The 24,057-nt window shown below is 36.6% G+C and overlaps 1 protein-coding gene across 1 annotated transcript in view; it reads left to right on the plus strand.

Annotated features, from left to right (window-relative positions):
* CC2D2B (coiled-coil and C2 domain containing 2B) overlaps positions 1-24,057 on the plus strand; it is a 110,535-nt gene that overhangs the window by 38,986 nt on the left and 47,492 nt on the right. Inside the window, exons 12-19 of the mRNA XM_089897289.1 lie at positions 4,022-4,162; positions 8,873-8,981; positions 9,177-9,295; positions 11,793-11,970; positions 14,617-14,767; positions 15,917-16,064; positions 20,187-20,325; positions 21,468-21,671. Of these exons, the coding sequence (XP_089753415.1) occupies positions 4,022-4,162; positions 8,873-8,981; positions 9,177-9,295; positions 11,793-11,970; positions 14,617-14,767; positions 15,917-16,064; positions 20,187-20,325; positions 21,468-21,671 (1,189 nt within the window). The remainder of the gene's footprint in view (positions 1-4,021; positions 4,163-8,872; positions 8,982-9,176; positions 9,296-11,792; positions 11,971-14,616; positions 14,768-15,916; positions 16,065-20,186; positions 20,326-21,467; positions 21,672-24,057) is intronic.

Consider the following 24,057-nt stretch of genomic DNA (forward strand, 5'->3'; position numbering starts at 1 on the left):
CATCTGTTGATGGGCCCTTGGGGGTTGTTTCCATATCTTTGCTATTGTAGATAGTGCTGCTATGAACACTGGGGTGCATGTATATTTTCGAATTAGAGTTTTGTTTCTGTGTATATACCCGGGAGTGGGATTGCTGAAGATCCTTAGTCTTTAGGCAATTATAGAAATGGTTCCAACCTTTTGTAAAAACTCATTTTTGTGTAAGAATATTTCATAGAGGTGTCACATGAAAGTAGTTGTAGTTTTACAGTCTATTTTAAAAAAATACATGTTGATTAAAAACTACTATGAGCTTATTAATACCTTTCAATTGACTTGGATTATATTTATCTCAAGTGTTTGTATATGTTTGAGAATTAGTCCACATACACATATGTGCAAGATATATTATTAATTCAGTCTAAAAACAATACTCAGATAGTATATAGAGTTAAGGACCCCTGTAAAAAAACGTGATCTACAAGTTGGGAATCATTGGCTGATAGACTTGTTGGGAAGAGAAGTTAGGAAAGAATAAAATAACTGGAAAAATAATTTCAGGACAACACATGATTATGTGTCAAGGAATCTTCAAAAGCAGGAAAGCTCTCTGGGAGGTACTTTTTGGGTAGAAAGTTAAACTATGCACAAAGATATGACAACTGTGAGAGTGATTTGATAGTTAAAGAATTTCCCTGACTCTCTGCCCATTGACCTGAAATGGCTCTACAAGCTCTTAACCACTAGAGGCAAGTTGTTTTAAATAATTGGTTTCCTAGAATAACCTAGTTAAATGCAAACAATATTACTTGAGGAAGTTGACATATGTCTTGTACAAGTACTGGCACATAGTGAACTCTCAATAAATGTTAGTTGAATGAATGAGTGAATGAACAGAAACCTTCAGTATTTACAAAACAAACTAGTGTTATTTATAAAATTAACTACAACTTAAGGCAAAGAACAGTCATTGGCATAAGGAACACAGAGCAAGTAAGGAAGGACTGAGTAGCAAAGAGAGTGGTAAATATGTGGGTAAGTCTCAATGAACAATCATGTAGTGATGTAATGATGTCTTACAGGGTATAAAAATATAGAGAGAGTTAAAATATAAAACTTTTAGTGCTTCCCTGGTGGCGCAGTGGTTGGGAGTCCGCCTGCCGATGCAGGGGACACGGGTTTGTGCCCCAGTCCGGGAGGATCCCACGTGCCGCGAAGCGGCTGGGCCCGTGAGCCATGGCCGTTGAGCCTGCGCGTCCGGAGCCTGTGCTCCGCAACGGGAGAGGCCACAGCAGTGAGAGGCCCGCGTACCGCAAAATAAAATAAAATAAAATAAAACTTTTAGAATGGAGTAAAGAATGGAGAAGGGTAAATGTAATTAAAGATATTTGCATTGACTAGGAGGAGAATAAAGGTAAAGCTTAATATTAGACTTTGATAAATCAAGGACTTAGATTTTAACTTATGACCTCTAAAGAAAGAGAATTAAAAAATATAACTTCCAAATCAATTGAAGAGGAAAATAGTATAATAAGAAAATACTCAAACAATCCAAAAGAAGGCAAAAAAAAAAAGAAAGAAAAGGGACTGTAGAGACTGAGGAGACAAGGAGAAAGCGTAAAAGAAAATGGTGGAGTTAAACCTAAATATATCTAAGTGAACTAGTTAAGTGATCCATTTTTATCTAGACTGGATTAAAATAATTGGATTTTTTTCTGGAATTTTTCTTTGTGGCAGTTATGTCTGAATTTTATTTTATTTTTATTATTTTTGGCTGCATTGGGTCTTTGTTGCTGCGCGCGGGCTTTCTCTAGTTGTGGCGAGCGGGGGCTACTCTTCGTTGCAGTGAGCGGGCTTCTCACTGTGGTGGCTTCTCTTGTTGCAGAATGTGGGCTCTATGTGCATGGGCTTCAGTAGTTGTGGCACATGGGCTCAGTAGTTGTGGCGCACAGGCTCAGTAGTTGTGATGCACAGGCTCAGTAGTTGTGGTGCACGGGCTTAGTTGCTCCATGGCATGTGGGATCTTCCTGGACCAGGGCTCGAACCCGTGTCCCCTGCATTGGCAGTCGGATTCTTAACCACTGCGCCATGAGGGAAGTCCAATAATTGGATTTTTAAAAATCCAGTTATATTTTATTTAGGAGAAACTTATCTAGAACATAGGGATATAGAAAGTTAGAGAACAAAATAATGGAAAAAACATGCCACATAAACACTAACAAAAGAAAGCTGGCATAGCTAAGTTAGTATAAGATAAAATAGATCTTTATGGCAAAAAACTTTACTAGAGCTAGAGGGCCACATCAGAATATATGGTTTAATTCACACGTGTGCATACACACACACACACACACAGAGACATATACATATATGCATATCATAATATGGCTTCAAAATATATAAAGCAAAATTTGACAGAAATATAAGGAAAAATAGCAATTCACAAATGTATTGGGCAATTTTAACACATTCCTCTCAGTAACTGATGGAATAAATAAACCAAAAAATCTCATTAAGGATATAGAAGATTTGAACAACATGCTTAATAGACTTGACTTGGTGTATTTGTAGAATATTGTACCTAACAACTGCAAAATACCACTTTCTTCAAGAACACATGGAACATTTACAAAAATCGACCTTATGTTATCTCAACAAATCTCAGAGTCTCAATATATTCAAAGGATTTAAATCATTTAGTGCAGAAACCCAACACAAAAATGCAAAAAATATTGCTAGGAAATCTCCATATGTATGGAAATTAAGAAATACAGGTCTAAATAATTTGTTAACCAGAGAAGACATCATATTGATCATTGGAAAATGTTTTGAATTTACTGATAAACAACTAATATGTATCAAAATTTGTGAGATACAGCTAAAATAATTCTCAGAGGAAAATTTGACTATTTAAATACATATATTAGAGAAAAAGAAAGGTTGAAAATTAATGAGCTAAGCATCTTTCTTAGAAAGCTAGGGAAAAGGATAGAAGGAATGAAATAAAGAGAACAGAAATTAATAAGGAAGCTAGGATAGAATCAACAAATCCAGATGTTTGATAAAAAATTGATAAACTCGGGACTTCAGTTTATGAGGTTATATTATCCTTGAAATTAAAACCTAACAACAACACAAAAAATACTGCAACCCAATTTCATTCATGAAATATGCTAAACAGAATTTTATCAAATAATATAGCTAAACTGTGGTCATTCCAGGAATGCAAGGATGATTTAATATTAGAAAATCAATCAGCAAAATTTGCCACACTATAGTGTGTTTGCAAAGTCAGGAAACCAGTAATAGTATATTACTTCAGCATCCAGATAATCTGCTCACTACCCGTCAGGCAAAGTACCTCTAAATTTGAAGCAATGGTTCTAATTGTTAATCTGAAAAAATGTATAAGAAATATACTACAGAATGTCCAGAAAATCTGGAAATACATGGATGTTAGCAGAGCACTTTTGAATAGTGAAAAATCTTTAAGAGGTATGAATCTCTAAATGGAATTTCATTCTCTACATCAAGATGTGGGTAAAATTAAAAAAAAGAAGGGTGGGGGGGCCCAGAAGAGTTAGTACAATACATTCTTCCAGGCCATTTGTAATGACTTGTACTGTAGTTCTAATCCACTAACATATTTTTTAAAATTTATTTGTTTTTGGCTGCATTGGGTCTTCGTTGCTGCGCGCGGGCTTTCTCTAGTTGTGGCGAGCGGGGGCTACTCTTCATTGCAGTGTGTGGACTTATTGCGGTGGCTTCTCTTGTTGCAGAGCACGGGCTCTAGGCACGCAGACTTCAGTAGTTGTAGCATGTGGGCTCAGTAGTTGTGGCTTGCGAGTGCTAGAGCACAGGCTCAGTAGTTGTGGTGCATGGGCTCAGTAGTTGTGGCTCATGGGCTTAGTTGCTTTGTGATATATGGTATCTCCCCAGACCAGGGCTCAAACCCATGTCCCCTGCATTAGCAGGCAGATTCTTACCTACTGCACCACCAGGGAAGCCCCACTAACATATTTTTAATCTAACATTATTGTAGGAATACAAAACAGCTCTATGACTTAGAAAAGGAAAAGGACTTCTCCCTACTACAGAGTATATTATGGACTTGGAAACAGATGAAATCCCTTCGACAACGCCAAGGGTTTACAAGCACCTCGATAAAGTTGCAGTTTCAGAGGTGAGTGGCTGCTCTATGTGTTCTTATAGGTCTCCTGAGGAGCTGCCCACGAATAACTGGGAATTCAAAGTAACTTGGAAAAGAAAATCCAGAAGCTAGTCAACTATTTGACATAGTCAACAAAGAACTTGTATCTTGAATGTATAAACAATACTTACAACTTAATAAGACAACTCAATTTAAAAAAGGGCAAAAGATTTGAACAGACACTTCATTAAAGAAGGTATATGGATGGCAAATGAACACAGGAAACAATGCTCAACATTATGTTATGTCAGTAGGGAAATGTAAACTAAAACCGCAATGCGATACACTACACACCTATTAGAATGGCTAAAATCCAAAAAAAAAAAAAGAGAAAAGAATAGAGAGAAGAAAGAAAGAAAAGAAAAAGGCAATAACAAATGCTGGCAAAGCAACAGGAACTCTCACTGATGGCTGGTGGAAATGCAGAATGGTGCAGCTACTTTGGAAACAGTTTGGCACTTTTTGATAAAGTTAAACATAGACCCAGCGATCATACTTCTAGATGGAACATGTAAGTCACAAAAACATATCTAGTGGAGGAGATAGTTACAAATTAAAAACTTTGCTTGTTAATCACTTCTTAAGCTGTTTGTGAACCCACAGTGAAATAACTGGTTCTCTCCCACAAGCCGTTGTCCTGCGTCTTTTGTTTTTCAAAACTATAAAAGATTAGTATAATTTCAGGGAATTAAGAAAGATGTTTAGCTTTGTTGATTTTTTTTCCTGCTGTAGTAGTTTTTAACAAAAGTGCTTCTGACAGTTTCTAAACCTAACCCAGCATGGACTTTGTTTATCTTAGGCTCCTGAATTCATGGAAACTTGCTGACTTGTCTCTCATATTTTAAACCGGTCTAATACACTCTTGCATTATGAGCCCCTCTTCAGAAAAGGAGAGTCACAGATGCAATAAGCTTGTTCAGAACAGTAGCTCTGGATCAATATTCCTGCTCACCACCTACTCTTATTCTACTAAACTCCGATCCCACTTGAGGCCCTTTGCATTTGTTCCTTCTGACATTTACCATTCAACTTTCCCTGTGGACTTTGGCTTGGGTTTGCCTCTCCAGATTGCTCCTGTAGACTTCTGAACTAAACCCCACAGTGTCAGTGATGAGTTTGGCCGTACAGGACTAGCTAGCCCCAGCTACACTAAAATGGGGCATTTCACTTGATCGAAGTATCATTCTTTTTTTATTTTTTAACATCTTTATTGGAGTATAATTGCTTTACAATGTTGTGTTAGTTTCTGCTGTATAACAAAATGAATCAGCTATATGCATACATATATCCCCATATCCCCTCCCTCTTGCGTCTCCCTCCCTCCCACCCTCCTTATGCCACCCCTCTAGGTGGTCGCAAAGCACCAAGCTGATCTCCCTGTGCTATGCAGCTGCTTCCCACTAGCTATCTGTTTTACATTTGGTAGTGTATATATGTCAATGTTACTCTCTCACTTCGCCCCAGCTTCCCCTTCCCCCTCCCCATATCCTCAAGTCCATTCTCTACATCTGCATCTTTATTCCTGTCCTGCCCCTAGGTTCTTGAGAACCATTTTTTTTTTAGATTCCATATATATGTGTTAGCATACGGTATTTGTTTTTCTCTTTCTGACTTACTTCACTCTGTATGACAAGACTCTAGGTCCATCCACCTCACTACAAAGAGCAAAGTATCATTCTGATCAACTACAAAAGCTGATGTTTGAAGGTGCTCCTGGGAACTCTGTTTCCAGGCTAGGTATATCACCAGCAACCTCACCACAGGCCTTCACCTTGTGAACCCTAATTGAATAAGCTTGTAGCCAGGCCTATGTGAAAGACAGTACTTATGACAGGAAGACCTGGGACCTAGACACTAAGCTCAGGTTATCTTTTCTTCATTTATTTGGTTTTGGGCATATCGAAGTTGATAAGCTTTTGAGACATCCCTAAATAAAGCAACTGAATGGGCAGCTGGATGTATGGTTTGTACTAGAAAGAAAAATGCTGAATTTTGTGGCAGAGTAATAGTAATTGAAGCCATGCGTGTGCATGAATCTGCTTAGGAAGAGGGTAGAGAATGAGATGAAAAGAGGGCTGAGAGCTAAATCTTGAGAAACTGCCTTGAATGGCTTGATAGAGGAGGGGAAACCAGAAGAGGGACAGAGAAACACCAGTTAGAGTGTTTTGCCACAGAGGCAAAGAAAGGGGAGTATTTTAAATAGGAGGGAGGGTTAATGGTGTTTAATGCTTCTGAAGTATCAGTTAAGTCTAGGACTAAAAATGTTCATTGGATTTCCTCACATGGAGGTTACTGATTGAGAAATTAGAGCAGGTTTGATGAAGTGATGGTGGCAGAATAAAATAGCAGGAAATTGAGGATATAGTCCTGTCTTCTCATTCAGGCAATAAATTTTCCTTGTCACATGTTACCAACACTACATTAAACTTAGAGAAACTGCCTGGGTAAGTAGCCACAGACCTTGTTGTATTTTGGCTACTGAACCCAAACCACAGCACTGGTAAGTAGCACGGTGAACCCAGATTCCTGTATATTGTCTTCACCTGTGTTCTCTGTTTGGCTCCTACTTGCCTGGAAGGGATCCAGATAACTGTCAAAGGGGCTTTTAAAAGATATAGAAAGAGCAATCTATTCAAGCAGGAAAATCCATGTCATTTCCCAGAGCTACTGAATAGAAAGGAGGAAGCTATGGAACCAAGATCACTGTCTCAGTGATCTCCTCAAAAAAGACTGCCTGTTAAAACACCTATTGCCTCAGTACTGTACATTGCCTAAGTTACTCTACACTGGAATCACCTGGGAGAGATCTAAAAACCACTATTATGATTTAGTTGGTATGAAGTATGGTCTGGGCATCAGGAACTTTAAAAATATCCCCAGGTGAGTTTAATATGTGACAAAGTTTGTGAGCCATTGGATTAAACAATAAGTTAAATGACTTTCATATTGATTACCCTGAATCAGAGGAAAACAATAATAATATTTGTTGAGTGTTTGTTATACTCCAAGCACTGGACTGAGCACTCTACATGAATTAGTGCATTTAATTCTCATAACAACCCAATTTTCAGATGAGAAAAGTAAGGCATAGAGTACTTAAGTAACTTGCCCCAATTCCATAGTGTCAGTAATGGGTCTGGGCTTCAACACAGGTAGTCTGGCCTCTAGCCCATATAGGTAGTATCTACACTAGGTTCCCTATATTTTACTGCAAAAGGCAAAAAGCATATGATATTTTACAATGATAATGAGATATACTTCACATACCATACAGTTCATCCATTTCAAGTGTACAGTTCAATGGTTTTTAGTATGTTCACAGCATTGTGCAAGCATCACCACAATTATCATTTGATAACATTTTAGGCACCCCCCCCCCCCGTAGAACTATCTTCCTATTAGCAGTCACTCCTCACGTGTATAGATATAGTTTTTGTTTTTCTTGGGTATATACCTAGGAATGGAATTGCCGGGTCATATGGTAACTCAGTGCTTAACATTTTGAGGAACTGCCAGACTTTTCCAAAGCAATTGCACCATTTTCTATTCCCAACAGAGTATATAATACTTATCAAAGAATCTCCTTTTTAAAAGATTAAAAATAAAAAACTGAACTTTGAACTGAAAAGAATAAAAAGTCAACTCCCAGACCAATTATTTTCTGAAAGGGTTCCAGAGAACTGGGGTTTTGCTGGACTACTAATAGAAGAGGAATAATAGTAATACCTATTTCATAGGGTTGCTGTGAGAATTAAATGAGTTAATATGTATAAAGTACTTAGAATATTGCCTGGCATGTGCTTAGTAAGTACAATGTAAAAGTTAGCTGCTGCTACTACTAGTAGTAGTACTGGTGGTAGTAGTAGTAGTGGTGGTAGTAGTAGTAGTTGTTAGTGGTAGTGGTGGTGGTGGTGGTACTAGTTGTAGTAGTAGTTGTTACTGGTAGTGGTGGTGGTGGTACTAGTTGTAGTAGTGGTAGTAGTAGTAGTTGTCATCATAGTTGGTAGTGATACTAGTTGTAGTAGTAGTTGTCGTTGTTGTTAGTGGTGGTGGTGGTGGTGGTAGTTGTGGTAGTGGTAGTAGTAATGTCATGAACTGCTTACTGTTTATGCATAAACCCCAAGGAGTATAACTGAGATTTACCACTTAATATTCCTATAGTGTCCTGCCCTTACACATGCTCATGTTCTCACAGCTTAAAAAATATGAGAGGGACTTCCCTGGCAGTCCAGGGGTTAAGACTCCATGCTTCTAATACAGGGGGCATGGGTTCAATCCCTGGTCGGGGAACTAAGATCCTGCATGCCATGTGGCACGGCCAAAAATTTTTTTAAAAATATGAGAGGAAGCAAAATGAGAGGAAACATGGCATGTGCCCTTAAATTTGTGTCTTCCATCCCCCTTGGTTACTCATTCTCACCAGAGAGGTTTCTTGATGTCCTTAGAAAAGGCTGAAGACACTAAGTAGGGAGAAATCTGTGAAAACTAAGAACAAGTTTATGAAGTTTTGTGTATATACATATATATGTGTGTGTATCATATTGATAATTTCCTTGGGATGTAAAATTATTTTATGTAAGAAATTGTGGGGTGTGTGTGTGTGTGTGTGTGTGTTGGCAAGATCTCTAACAACTCTCAAATCCATTATTCCTGCTTTAAATAATTCTATTTATTATTAATTAGGATGAAAATGAATAAATGTAATGAACAAAAACAAGAAGAATTGTCAAAAATGTATGAGACTCAGAAGAAAACTGAAGGAAAAGCATTTAAGAATGGGGAGAAACAGGAGGTATTTATATTGCAAAATAACATTCAACTCATCTTAACTAGTTATAATATTTGTTTGGTAGAATAGGAAATCTTGGTATTTGTAACAGTTACCCAAGAAAAGGACAAATATAAGAAATAAAGTGTAATTTTAAGAATAATTGTCCTAAGCAATGAACTTACATTATAAATTATATATTTATTTTTCTGTTTCTAGAGCTTCTCATATTTAGCTTCAGAATTTGAAGAAATAGATATTGAAAGAATAAATCCAATTACCTTGATGCCACAAATTTCTTTCACAGCAGAATTAACAAACTTATCTAGATGTTCACTGTAAGCATTTTTAAAGGATTATTTCTTCATTATATATTGTCTAGTAATTGTATTGTTTTTCTAATAACGTTAGATTTCTTGAGTGAGTACCATATACCAGGCACTTAGCATGCTGAGTTTAAAAAATATATTTGCACATTTAATTGCCACTATAGCTCTATGGTATTATCTTCATCTTACAGATGGGGGTCACACTTCTAATTAATGACTGAGGTGGGACATAACCCAGTTTAGTTTGATGGTTGTTTTTTGTTTTACTATGGTAGTAATTTTTGTTCAGGTATAGATAGGTGGAATATAAAGCCACTGTGAAAAATAAGGTTATATGGTCACCCTTGCTTGTTGAAGGACCTCCTGGATTTCATAGAAAGTGTTTGGTGTAGAAAGGGCCCTCTGGACAATTTTCTACTTTGACAATGCAAGCTTCTTTCCTTCTCAGTTGTGACGTCTTCCTTGAGCTTTAAGGTTTTCTCCCTACTCCTAGGACATCCACGCATAAACAGATGTCATGTCGATCGCCATTTCTCCCATCTCTAAGCCTTTGGATCTCATCTCCCTTAAAGAGGATGTAGGAACTTAGAGCACTGAACTAGGTACAACTTTCCAACATCTCTGTCCCATGGAAAACTTGGTACAGATTCATCTCTGAGTACTGTGAATGTGCATCCTTTAGCATGGTGTTGGAAGGTAGTGTGTGCCCAATAAATACTCATCTTCATTAAATGAATGAATAGGTGGTTAAACTTTTAAATGAACATAAAGAGTAGCAAACACAAAGGCACAATTATCATTACCTTCTTTCTGACTAGAGAAGTGCAGCAGTGAAGCAATGTTTTATTTGTTCTACACCTACTTCCAAAAAGGGCCCAAGATGATTTATTATGTAAGACACCCATGCAAAAGGACCATCTAAATGAGGACAAGAGAACAGCCATAAAATGGAAGTTGGAAGTAAAAAGGAGAAAGAGAAGGAGGAAGATATTTGTGCTGGAAAGCCTAGGCTAAAACTTAGTGGAGGTCAAGGCAAAAGGCAATATAATGCTTTATATCTTTTCAAAGCTATTGTTGTGGCATTGCTGTCATTATCCATTTAAAATGTCCAGTTGAATAAGAATTGATTCTTTAGAAAACAATAATATAGGGCTTCCCTGGTGGCGCAGTGGTTGAGAGTCCGGCTGCCGATGCAGGGGACACGCGTTCGTGCCCCGGTCCGGGAAGATCCCACATGCCGCGGAGCGGCTGGGCCCGTGAGCCATGGCCGCTGAGCCTGCGCGTCTGGAGCCTGTTGCTCGGCAACGGGAGAGGCCACAACAGTGAGAGGCCCGCGTACCGCAAAACAACAACAACAACGAAGAAAACAATAATATACTGATGTCAAGGATAGAGGTGAAAGGAGTACAGGGATTAAAGAAAAATTAAAAAGAGTTTACAGGTGAAGAAAAAGGCAAGATTTCATGAGGATAAATATAACCCCGAATTAACAAATTTTCATAAGCTCATTATTTAAACTACTTTCAGAGGACTTATTTTATGAAACTATTTCTTTAAAGGTAATTGGGAGGAAGGTCAAAAAAGGCCTACAGGGAAACAGGAAGAAATCTTTTGTCCCATAACCCTCTGAGAAGATTACAGAGAAGATGAGCAGATATGGGGGCAGGGAGATACTGGCCTATAGGATGATAAGGATGGAGAACAGAAGGGGATTTTATTTTTCAACCTATGGCTTATCATCCAACTAGTCTTCTACCTTCTGAAAAGCAGGATTAAGTCTTAAATATCATTAGGTCAGTTGCCTTGCAGCTGAGAAGATATTCAGTAAATGTTGGTTGAGTGAACAAATGAATGGATGGATTGAAGACTCTCTGTAGTCTCATATCATTGAATGGATCAATTTCTTCCCCAAAAAGTGTTTTCATAGAGCCCCAGGAAAGTAACCTCTCTGGCTTGCCTGTCTGATCTTTGGGTTCAGAGAAACAATGTCCTGGGGAAAAAAAGCTATACCACCTAAAGCCTAAAGAGATTCACAAAGACCTTTAAGAGGATACAGCAAGCCTATTGACTTAGAGCCACTTCCTTGAGGTTATTGAAGACATGGTGTGTGTGTGTGTGTGTGTGTGTTTGTGTGTGTGTGTGTCTTTTAAAAGTTAGAAAATATTTTTGAATTCTCGATTCAAGCTCTGCCACCCCCATTCCTAAGTCTCTCAGCTTTATCCTCTCATGAGACATAATGGGTAAGTGCTATAATCTCTTTAAGTAATAATTTAGTAGAATAGCTGAATGATTTATGGTACCTTAATTTTAGTTCTTTTTGTATTTTTGAGTAAATGTCTTTTTAAACATTTGAGGGGTAGGAAAGGCTTTTATCCACATATAGGCAAATGTTATTGGTCCTCTAAAATGATCATATTTTAACATGTTGAGGTACATTTTGAAAAGAATAATATTTTATATCTGGTTTGCTTTTCAAGGGTCCAATAAAGGTTTATTTAATTTTTAGGCATGAACAAAAGAGGAGAGCCAAAATTCAGAAGCTTAAATATTTTATTAAAATATTATACAACAATAAACAAGTTTCTTGCACTTCAGTATCTCCCCTACAGTTTGATTTTAAAGTCATGTTTCAACAAATTTTCAATATTCAGCTAATATATTGGCCTGAAACAATTTGCTTGGAGGTATGCCGTTGTCATTTAATTTTGTATCTTATTTTATGACATACATAATTTTAAATTTCTTGTTAGCTACTGTTATATGTGATAAGTAAGTTCTTTTATATTGAGATGACTGATCTATATGGGTAGACATTTATAAATAATATATTTATAATTCATCAATAGTCTTTTATTAGTAGCTGTAAGTACAAAATTATTTGATTTGTAGTTGTTCTAAATACTTCTATCCTGCTAAAATTCTTGCCAACCCTAGATGTGCAGCATTATTATTCATTTGTTAGTGAGGTGGAAGAGGGTCATTTAAACTATGAGTAGTATAGCTATTGTAAGTGTTGAATGATTTCTCCAAATTGCCCCAACCTTAACTTGGTGATATCAGTCTCTTGATATATTTGTTCATCTTTTAAAAAAATTTTGGATCCCTTTAAGAATCTGATGAAAGAACACACATACAGCAGACCCCTGATTCCTGCCCAAACACCCCACCATAAGAATCCCTTCACTAAAAGAAGAAGAAAATAGGATGATGGAGAAAAATTAGAGACAGTAAAGGAGTTTAGACAAGAAGTCTTGCTGGTTAATATAAGGGTTAAACTTGTACCTAGAGCTGAAAGAAAAGTTAGGAGGGAATAAAGATTTGTTAACTAATGAGAACCCGCTGTATAGCACAGGGAACTCCACTTCACCGTACAGTAGAAACTAACACAATGTTGTAAAACAACTATACCCCAACAAAAAAATAAAAGTAAAAATAAAAAGATTTGTGTATGTGAGTGTGGGGTGGAGTTTGAGGTGTGGGGAGAAGATTATTATTACAAATCTAAATCAAAGTTATTTTTCAATGCCTAAAATAATTTTGTGCTATCCCTGATCAAAAGCTGTATTCATTTTGTTCATCTGAGCTGTCAAGTTACTATCATCTTAAAATGTACCTCTGTTGAAATTTTATTTTAAAAATATACTGACTACACTTTCCTACTATTGTACCTAAAATAAATTGTGATATAATAATCCAACCACTTGAAGTTTAAAATCTGCCCCCTCCCATAATAGATAAGTGTGTATTTTGAATCCCTCATCATCCCATGAATTAGCACAGGATCTTAACAAAACAAGAGGCAGGGAAAGAAAGGAATCTATCTAGGGATAAGTTGCACCATTAGCAGTGCAAAACTTGCTAAATAAATCTATATGCCCTAGACTAACATTCTAACCTACATTTATAATTTTCTTCCTACTATTCTTCTTTACTCTTTCTTCACTTCAGCCAAGCTGAACTGCTTGTTTTTTCCATACATTCTTGCAATTTCCTACTTAGAGTTTTGAATATTCTTTCTCCACTTATAGTGCCTATTTTCATTCTTCACACTCCATCTCAGCCACACAGTGGTGTTGATAGCTTCCATTAGGAGACAAGTCTGTCTCTGGGGAGATTCCAGGTAGAATTATCTACCTTTACATTTGCTACCATCCAGGATCTGGCCTCCAGCTCTGCAGTCTCAGAAACTGGATTTAACAGTTCCATGAGAATGCATCTACATACCCTAAATAAATTTACAAGGATGATGTGTAAAATCAGAATGCCAATTCAATATCTGAATATATTTATCAGTTCGTTGTCTCTTTTTAGTTAGTCAATTTACTAATTTACAGTAAGAAAATTTTTTCACAGACCTAAATACTTTAAGTCCATTAGCTATAACCCCTACAAACCTTTCTGTATTAGGGAGGCCTTTGTCAAAGGGACCAATGTGTTGGGTTAAATTCACTCTTACAGGGACAGTATTTAGATGACCAGAAAAATATTTGCCTCTTTGTCTTTCCTTTTCCCCTGCTTTCTTGGTTAATCAACTATCCTTTTGATTGGTACATTCTTTTTTATCATTCACGGGGCATTTATCCCCCATCGATTTCCTTCTTCTTAGAACACATATCACTGTTTCCCCAAACACTGATAACACAGTATAAGTCAAAATAAGATTTTTCTATTGAAAAAACTTTAGGTTTGTAGTTATGGCAGTGATGGAACTATAGTAGAAAGCACAGCATACAGAATCAGAAGACCTGGGTTAGTACCCAGTGGACATCTATGGAACAGTCTACTCATCACCTCCCTGACTCATTCTGGGACTTTTCCTCCCTTCCCTGCCCTCTAGCTTGTTTAACCTGTCCTTGGATTCCATGAGCCAGCAAATCTCCCCTTTTCTTAAGCACTTCACCTTGGTTTCTATCACTTTTAATAAAAATTAATATAGTTTCATATAGAGACTCCATTTCTTCATTTACAAAGTGGGAAGAATAATACCTATTTCCTATAATTTTTATCAGGTTTAAATGAGATAAAGAATTTTAAAAGTGCTACACAAAAGTAAGTTATTCGGGTATTGTGTTATAGGTAATATATTCACAGAACTGTATTTGTAATCCTTTTATTCAATTGATTTTCTTTGAAACCAGTAGAAGGCATTATACTTTTAAACACCTAGGATTATCTACTTTTCTCACAATCATGTGGATCAAATGCTATAGAGCAATACCTATTTTACATTCTAGTATTTTTAAAAGAATTATGTTAGTGATGATCTTTATTTTAGTTCTTTTTCTATTTTGTACTTTCAGTGATTTATCAACCATTTTTTTTATATTTAGGTTTATGAAATAAGTAAAAGGACAAGCTTATTGGCAAAACTATATTTACCCTTACCTAAAAACACAGAGCTAAAAAGCAAAACTGTTTTGGAATATGTAGAATTTAGCTCTGATAAGCTGGTCATACCTGCATATGGAGAAGTAGGAAGCAGTAAGTTTATTAGAAATATTTCTTCCCTCCTATTTTCTTCATGAGTTCCATATCCTAAATGACCCTGGGTCATTTATATGAATAAAGAATCCTATATTTACAGTATTAGGTTAAAAATGAATTAAGTTCTTCTTCCAGACATTAAACTAATTTTTAAAACTTTGACTTGAATCAGATCTTTGGGATATCTAAAATTCGGGATTAGCCCCTTTGCTTTTCCCAGGACATCTGAGACAAGGGCGCTATGCTCTCTGGAATGTGAGCTCCACTCCTGAATGGGTAGGCTGCTCTGCCTCTGCCTATCCTTTAGTAAATCCTAAAGATGCTCCAGGACAGGTTGATTCATCTTTGAACTGAATAGGGGAGGGAGGAAGAGAATGAGAGAGAAAGGAAGAGGTAAAGGAGAGAGGAAAGAAGAAGTGATGTTTTTGTTTATTGTTGTTCAATTGATTTTACTCCTCCTGCAATTAAATTTAAGTTAGCATGTCTGCCAGAATGCTTTCATTTCTCTTCTCCCCCAGCTCCCTTCTCTTTCACCTTCCTAGGGGTTTTGCAGTTGCTGCATCCAGCTGGTAAAAAGAAAGGGAGTATGAATGAGTGAGCAAGGAGGAGAGAGAAGAAAACAAATAGGCAAAGGAACCAGGGGAGAACAGAAAATGAGGGAGGAATGTAGTCTGCTTAGACAGAGTCCAGATGAAGCAGAAAACAGGGTTGTGGAGACCCAGGAGAAAAGACTCAAGAGTGAAAATTTTAGGGAGCACTAGGAACTTGGCAGAAGTTTCAAGGAGTATCGTTAAGCTCTCTGGAGACAGAAAGAAGATGAGGAGAGGGGGAACGCTCAAGAATGTAGGAAAGGAGACACACAGTAGCTCTTTTTCTGCTGCCAATATTTTTTTCTCGCTGGCAGCCACTCCCAGAAAGAATGGGTTAAAAACTTCTGTGTTCAGATAAATATGTTCCTCTCTCTTTTGTAGTCTCTTTGAAGCAGTCTACCTTGAGGGATCTTAGATGTGAGGTGAGGGAGAGCTCTAAGATTAGAGCCTATGGTCAGCATAAACTTTGTGTTCCTGAGGTTCCACAAGTAAAAGTCTGCAAAAAAACTGTAATGTGCTCAAATATTCATTTGTTTTTAATGCCTTTTATATATAGATGTGCCCTTTCTTCTTGAGGGAAACGGAACTGAAGAACTTTGTCTTTTGACTTCAGGAAAATTAAGCTATTCTCTATCATGGGCCTTAGATGAAAATGGTGTTCCTCTGACACCTATGTCACAGTCATTAAGATCTGCTTACTGCAGGTAATAAACGTTTATGCTTGAAAAATAACGCCAGTCCTCAGCAAAGCATCTCACAAGACCTACAAAAGGGAAAACTCTAGAAACAGTTTAGTTTACTTGGATGTTGCTTTATTTTTTATTTGTATTTATAAATATGTAAAATATTTATATATTTTATTTATAATCACTCTACTAAGACAATAAGTATCTTTGTATGTAAGAGAATGTATCTCTTCAATGCTTAGGATTAGAGCCACATGGATGATGAGAGAGGCAGTTCCACAGTCCTTAAACTGTAGGCAAAGGCCAAGACTCCGAAGGATTTTACTTCTGGGACCTTTATATCTCCCAGTCATTCTGGATTATGAAAGAATCATTTTTTACATTATCAATTTGCTGGAAGAAATTGCTGGACATAGAAATTTCATCTATATCCCAGGACTTCCTAGAGGAATTGGGATTAACTGCTAGACCACATCCACAAACAGGATTACTAGAAGTAAAGTAAAATTCTATAAAAACGATGATAATGCTGGCTTACCTATTGTGCTATGTTTGAGTAAGACGGTATATATAAAGGACCAAAAGATCCCATCGTTTAAAAATTAGTGAATGATGATAACAAGAAGATAGCCTTTCCCCTACCCATCTAAACACATATTTTTTAAAAAACCATGGCTATATCCAACTATATGACATTATGGGAAAGGCAGAACTATGGAGACAGTAAAAAATGTGAGTGGTTGCCAGGGGTTAGGAAGAGAGAGGGATGAATAGGCAGAGCACACAGGATTTTTAGGGCAGTGAAACTACTCTGTATGTTGCTGTAATTGTGGATACATGTCATTACATATTTACCAAAATCCATATAATGTAAGACACCAAGAGTAAACCCTAACGTAAATCATGGACTTTGAGTGATAATGATGGGTCAGCATAGGTTCATGGATTATAACAAGTGCAATTCTTTTATTGCAACAAACATAATAAATTATAACCCTGGTGCAGGATGTTGATAGTGAGGTAGGCTGTGCAGGGTGTTTTAGGAGAAAAATGGACAATTAATAAGGGTAATTCATTTTGGAACTAGTGAATAAGCTTTTAATACGCTGAACCATTATTTTCTTGTGTTTCTTAGTATTTCCCTAGCATAGTCCCCACTGCAGCTATTTTTAATCTTTGCCTCATCATACTATTCTTTGCCTTTTTCTTGGAGTCAGGAGTTTGTTCTCCTCACTCTAAAGCTAGCTTTTATACAAGTAATTTGGAACTTTCCTTCGTCTCCATTAGGATTCTGCTGACATATTTATATCCTTTTCTTATCTTTTCTTCAACTTTTCCGTTTCCTACGCTATAAGTCTTTTGTATCCAAGAAGCTTTCTGTGCTTTGAAACAAAGAAAAATCCAAGCGTTTGATTAAACCCTGAAAACTCTTTCTGGTTGTTTTTCTCACCCAAGTCCTCATATGGGTGGTCTACTGGTCTGCATACATTGCCTCTACTTTTAATTCACACATTTCGTCCTTAACCCAACTCAGTTATTCCTGAAGGCTACCAGGGACCTTCTGGACATATTCATTGGCCCATCCTCCTCGTTTTGCTTCTTGAAGTCTTTTGTCTCATGGCTTCTGTGATGCTGCACTTAACAGTTCCTGTTAGTTGGGAACTCAAGTTTATAAAAGATTGAGAGTAATTCTGCAAGATTGGAACAGATGACAGGTTTCAACAGGGAATGAATTGCAGGAGAGGTTTTCAAAGTTCAAAGTCCTTTCTAAAGTGAACTAGAAGTAAAACTTTACAGTTGGGGCCTCTGAGATCAGAGAAGGAAGTTACAGAACTCTCCTCCTCTACAGTTGTGGGAGCCCAAGGACTGGTGAGGAGCAGTGGTTCTAGGAATGGGATGGGTGCTCCAAAAAGCAAGATTGACTTGTGAGAGTCAGAGCATGGAGCCAAAGGAGAGCACAAAGAAAGTATGTTCATTCACTGTTTCACTCACTCATTCATTCCTTTATTCATCAACTACTGACAGAGCCAGAGACAAAGAAGTGAACGAAAAGAAGATCTTAGAATGCTTCAGTATAACATTAGGCGCACCTCTCCAATCCCATGTTGTCTAGAGTTTTTGTCTAATACATTTTTAAAACATAAAACAGTTTTTCTTACACTCACTGTTAATTATTTTCTGACGTGGTTAATTGACTTTTATGTTAGCCCTCATTTCTTACCTCCCACAACTTTCATTCTGGATTTACTTGCTGAAAGTTGCTCCTTTAATGATTCAGTTTTCATGGCTAGCAAGCTTGTTTAGTCTTTGTAGATCTGCACATGTGTTTATATTTTCCTCCTTGAATAATTGTTTAGATGGGCATAAAATTTGAGGCTGATATTTATTTTCCCTATTTGAAGCTATAGTTACATTATCTTCTGGGATTTATCGTGGCTGTTTAAAAGTCTGCCATCAGTCTGAACATTAGTATTTTGTAGATTGTCTTTTCTCCCTGGTAACTTTAAAATTTTTTGCTTAATTCATAGAGACAAAGCCAGGGGCTGAGGGGAGGGAGGAATGGAGAGTTATTGTTTAATGGTACAGAATTTCTGTTTGGAATGATGAAAAATTCTGGAAGTACATAGTTATGGTGGTCGTACAATACTGTGGGTATACTTAATATCACTGAATTATATTACTTGCTTAGCATTTGGTTGTGAAGGAGGGGGTGCAGATGACTGAGGAATTTTGCCATAGCCCACGGCTAAACACCTGTAGGGCCAGCTGGGGGAATCAATATAGCAAGGGCAGGAGATGTTCTGTGGTCTTTATTACTTCCCCTGAGGCAGAAATCTGGAGACTACCTTGAAATACAATTACAAGCTAATTTTTTTAGGCTATAATGGGATAAGTTTCTCTCCCTAATCTATTTATTGACATTTGAACTGTACCTCAGCCTTTTTTCTCTAGGGAACCTGGGCTAAGAATCTTCCCATGAGAAGGAACATTTGTTACATGATGGTGTTAAGGGTGTCAGGCCCTAGATATCTCTTATGACAAAGACATTAAAACAGTTTAAATATGAGAGCAGACATAGGAATTAAAGAAAGGAAGAATACTCAAACTTTACCTATTTGTAATTTTGCTTAACATCCTATCATACCATACATTGGCTTTGTTAGCAATAGCTTCCAAAGATTCATCATAAAAATATGAATAGATACTGATGGAAAGTAGACAGTGTAAAATGTATGTCCATGTTTGGGTTGACATTATTGAATCTGAGTCAGAACTGTATTTCTGGAATCCTAGTTTATGGACTGGAATTTTTCTTGAGTACTTTACAGAAAGGATCTTAGAAATCTTCTAGTCCAAATTGCTCTAATTCTACATGATGAAACAAATTATCTATGAAGAGAGAGATTAAATAACTGGGATAATTGATGGCTGAAAATAAACCCTTACTGTTTAGGATTGAATTCCTTCTTCACTTAGCCTATAGTTGAGGTCACTAAGGATGCATTATGAGTCTAGCCCATCTTTTATAGCTCTCTTAACTTCTGAAGATGTGGCCTCATATGACCAAAGATATTCTTCTGGCCCATACTTCCCAGTTAATTGTATTACATACTCTATATTATGTTTCAACTGTAAAGATGTAGCCTAAAGATTCTTTTTATATTGTGGACTTTAGATAGCAAAGATGAATATTTACAGATTTTACCCTTGAGAAGCTTACTTGTCTCTTAAGGGAGGAGTAGACATTTATCAAAAAACTATGATACACAGCTAGTGGTTTGTGACCACCTAGAGGGGTGGGATAGGGAGGGTGGGAAGGAGGGAGATGCAAGAGGGAAGAGATATGGCAACATATGTATATGTATAACTGATTCACTTTGTTATAAAGCAGAAACTAACACACCATTGTAAAGCAATTATACTCCAATAAAGATGTTACAAAAAAAAAAAAAAAGCTATGATACAGTTAGAAAGTGAGAAGAACCAGGAAAGATATCGCATCTAAACCTTCTATTTTATCCTTAAACACAGGATAAGCTTTATCGTTAAATACCTGGAATGGGTAGGTTTTACCCCATATAACAGATTTATCACCTGCATATTATATAGAAATTCACAAAATATTTTTCTTTATGTTAGTGTGTTTAGGAATGTAGATGCAAGAGGTGTTCCTGGAATTCCATGGCTTATTAATGCACAGAAGCTTTTTGAATGGGCAAATGAGGTCAGAATTGACCCAAATAATCCAGAATATTCTGATTTAATGGAATTTGTTATGGTAAGTTATAGCAAATATCTGTACTGTAAATATATTTTATTTCTTAAGCTCTACACTCTTATACTCCTCCACAGTTTGCAGTGTATTTTTCTAGGCATTAGGAGGCATTAAAAGTAAATCTGAGGACAGATAGAGTTTTCAGCCAGTTTATAGTATTGTAAGGCAGAAATTCAGCAACTGAAATAATTACTACTTTAGGCCTGATGATTGGTACTCTGCCATTATTTAGCAGCCCTTGCTTGGTGCATCTTGCATCCAGGCTGACATCTATTGTACATCTACTGAATGCCAGCCATATTATTAAATGCTGAGGATTTTAAAGATGATTTATAGACACACTCCTTCCCTCAAAGACTCTATTATCTATTCACTTCTCCTACTCCTCCTTACAGCCAACTGAACTGCTCTGTGTGCTCCACACAGGCTTTCTTCATACCTTTATTCATGTCATTCCCTCTGTTTAGAAACGTACCTATAGCAGCTGTCTTACCCACCCTGCAAGTCTGGGTAAATCCTTCCTTGGCAACCGCAGTTAGATATGGGCTTTTCTTCCCTTGCCCTCCTGTTAACTTTTTTTCTTTTTATAAACTCTTATGGCTCTAATACCATTCTGCCTTTTACCTTAGTTATTCGTCCATGTGCTTTATCTTACCTTGTGGAACTGCAACTAGTAAATCTTTGTCTCTCTTATGGCAGCTAGCACTTTTCTTTGCATGTACCATGTACTCACATTTACATTTATTGAATAAAGCAGTGCATGCATAGATTATTGCAATTAAGTTTCTTCAGAGCAGAGCTTCTCAACTGATGTGCTGAATTGATTACATGTGTATAGAAATATTGATCCTCTGTCGACTCATAGGGCAATCAGACACAAAAACTCTCATCTTTTAACCCGCTGTGCAGTACACATGTTTTCATTTTCTGTATAAATCATGACCAGGAAAAGGCTGAGAAACTGCATAGGCCGGATTCTGCATTTCTTTTTCCAGATTTTCTGTACAGATTCAGTTGCTCCATTTCCTATTTCTATTGCAACTCTCATATCTCACAGTTAGGGGGGAAAACTGTTTTGAAATAATTCTTGAATTTCAAAAAATTAATATTTTAAGTAAAGACTTTACATTATTTGTGTTTTATAGTACATGAAACATAAAGAACAGGATATTCCAAAGTATTTTCGTCTCAAACAGTTGCAAGATGAATTTAACTTTGTTTCTGAAGAGGAAATGAAAAAGAGTAAACGTTTCCAGCTATTGCAACTTAGAAATGCAGGTCAATTAGATGTTTTCCTTCTGCCGCAAATGCCCGTCTATGACAGAGAGATTCCAGATATACTCTTCCAGGTACTTGGTTTCTATTTGAATATAGTTTATTCTACGATAAGTTAATGTTTTGCTGCTTTAAATCTATCTTAATTTTTTTTAAACTGATAATCTGTAGACAACAATTTTCCCGTCTTAAAATTTTTTTTAATTGAAGTATAGTTGATGAACAATATTTATATAAGTTTTACAGGTGTACAATATAGTGATTCACAACTTTTAAAGGTTATACTCCATTTATAGTTATTTATAAAATATTGTCTATATTCCCTGTGTTGTACAACATATCCTTGTAGCTTATTTTATATATGATGGTTTGTACCTCTTAATCTTCTACCCCTATATTGCCCTTCCCCACTTCCCTCTCCCCACTTGTAACCGCTAGTTTGTTCTTTATATCTGTGAGTCTCTTTTTTGTTGTTGTTATATTCAGTTGTTTGAAACAATATGTTTTGTTGGACATATTAGGCAACATGTTGGACATAGATAGGCAACAGTCATGTCCATGTTGATAATACTTTCTCTTTCACAATTAAGTCGAGCTTGTTTCATGGGAATTTTTCTTTCTTGATTTTTTTTGGGATCCCCTTTTCTTTAGGCATTAAAAATGTATAGCTCTCCCAAATTTCAGAAAGTCCTTAGCTTAACTTTGCAACTTAGTTGTCCCAACAACCTGTTTCACAGCCAGACTCCTTTAAGTATATTATAAATTTATGTAAATATTGTGGTTTTTATTGTAAAATGTATCACCAATTTAATAGCAACTTTGGGGGATAAGGGAGAGAAACACTACCACATTAAACTTACACTTGATTAAAAGCACATCTCAATTTCAGAAACTTTAAAATGTGGGGAAAAAAGAAAGAAAGAAAAGTTCATCTTATGCTGTGTAGTGATGGCGTGCTGGAGCCTGCTGGCACCAGCTGGTGAGAGCCTGTTGTGTGCATCTCTTCCCCGCTCCACCTTCAGTGATTTCATGTTGGTTGCTTTAAATGTATTGCTGGGAGAATGTCTACACCATAAATCAGCAAATGCTGCAAATTGGGGCTTCCCCTCCCACTCCCAGAGAACTGGCTGTTAAGCATTTACCAGCACTCCACTAGGCTTAAAAGAATGGAATTATAAGAGCTAATTCCTGTAGAAAAAAACAATTGTACTAATCCTAACACTTGTGCTTGCAAAGAGATGGTTCAAGAAGAAAGAAACCAATGTTCCGTCTCTGAAGAAAATGCCTGTGTAGTAGAATTACCACCATAGGGTGATGTCAGCCAACTTAAAGACAGCAGATGCTGACGAAGGATATTGAGGTTTATACATCTTATGAGTCAGAAAGAGTGAATGCCTTATACTAAAATTGGTTATAACAGGCTTATTAACTCTGGTGAATTATTATCAATTGATAAAAAACGGATAAACTTTTTGATATTTGATTTCATTCGATTCTGGACTGAAGGGAAATAGCAGCAAGCCACTTAATATTAAAAATAGTAAAAGTTACTCATAAAAAGGTTTATGTTTTTTTCTTGCTGTTGCCACTCAGCCATCCTTTAGCTGTTATACCCTAATAAAGAGGAGACACAAACAAAACTATACAGGACTCATCACATTCAAAACTCAAGTAACAGTGGGAAGACAGTCATGGCTGAACCAAGTGGATTGTCTGAGAATCTCTTTTGGTGTGGCTCAGAAGTGAAAGAGGAAATGCAAATTAATGATTTTTCAATGATAATATCATGGCACCACCAGTTAGCACATATGACTATAATAGTCGTAGGATTTGCAGATTATTCATTATTTTCACAAACATGGGTGAGTAGAAATATATGTATTCACAAACAGACCAATTGATATTTGGCTTTGGAAAGCATTGCTCACCTTTTAATTGTGATTCATCTGTTTTGAGACCTTAGGAATTTCAGTTAGTAAACTGCAGTGGGAAGGCCTTGGCTTAGAATGGCTGAAAAGTTATTCAGTTTCCTCCTGCTTCTCTCAATGACTGAATTCAATTCTACAGTTCCGTAAACTACTGTGGGCAAAGCACAGTGCTCAGCATAATTGAGGATATAACTTCATAAAAGAGGAAGAATTTCTGCTTCTGAAACTAGGGGCTTTGCTGACTCTCCTTATCTTATACAAACTATTGAGAGAACACAAAAAGAGGGAAAGGAACCCAACTCATTTTCTGAGGTTGATGACCTTCATGCCAAAATTGGGCAAAGAAAGCAAAACATGATCATTTTAGGTCAATTTCACTTATGAGCATAGATGTGAAATTACTAATAAAATTTTAACAAATCAAAAAGCAATATATTAGGTATAAATATATAATTATACACCATAATCTAGTAGGGTTTATTTCCAGATAACAGAACTAAGCTAATCTAATTAAGGAACCTATTAATATAAT

Source organism: Delphinapterus leucas, chromosome 16, assembly GCF_059928025.1.
Source record: "Delphinapterus leucas isolate spDelLeu-1000000601 "Yukka" chromosome 16, BTC_Dleu_Yukka2, whole genome shotgun sequence".
In the NCBI taxonomy this organism is placed as follows: domain Eukaryota; kingdom Metazoa; phylum Chordata; class Mammalia; order Artiodactyla; family Monodontidae; genus Delphinapterus; species Delphinapterus leucas.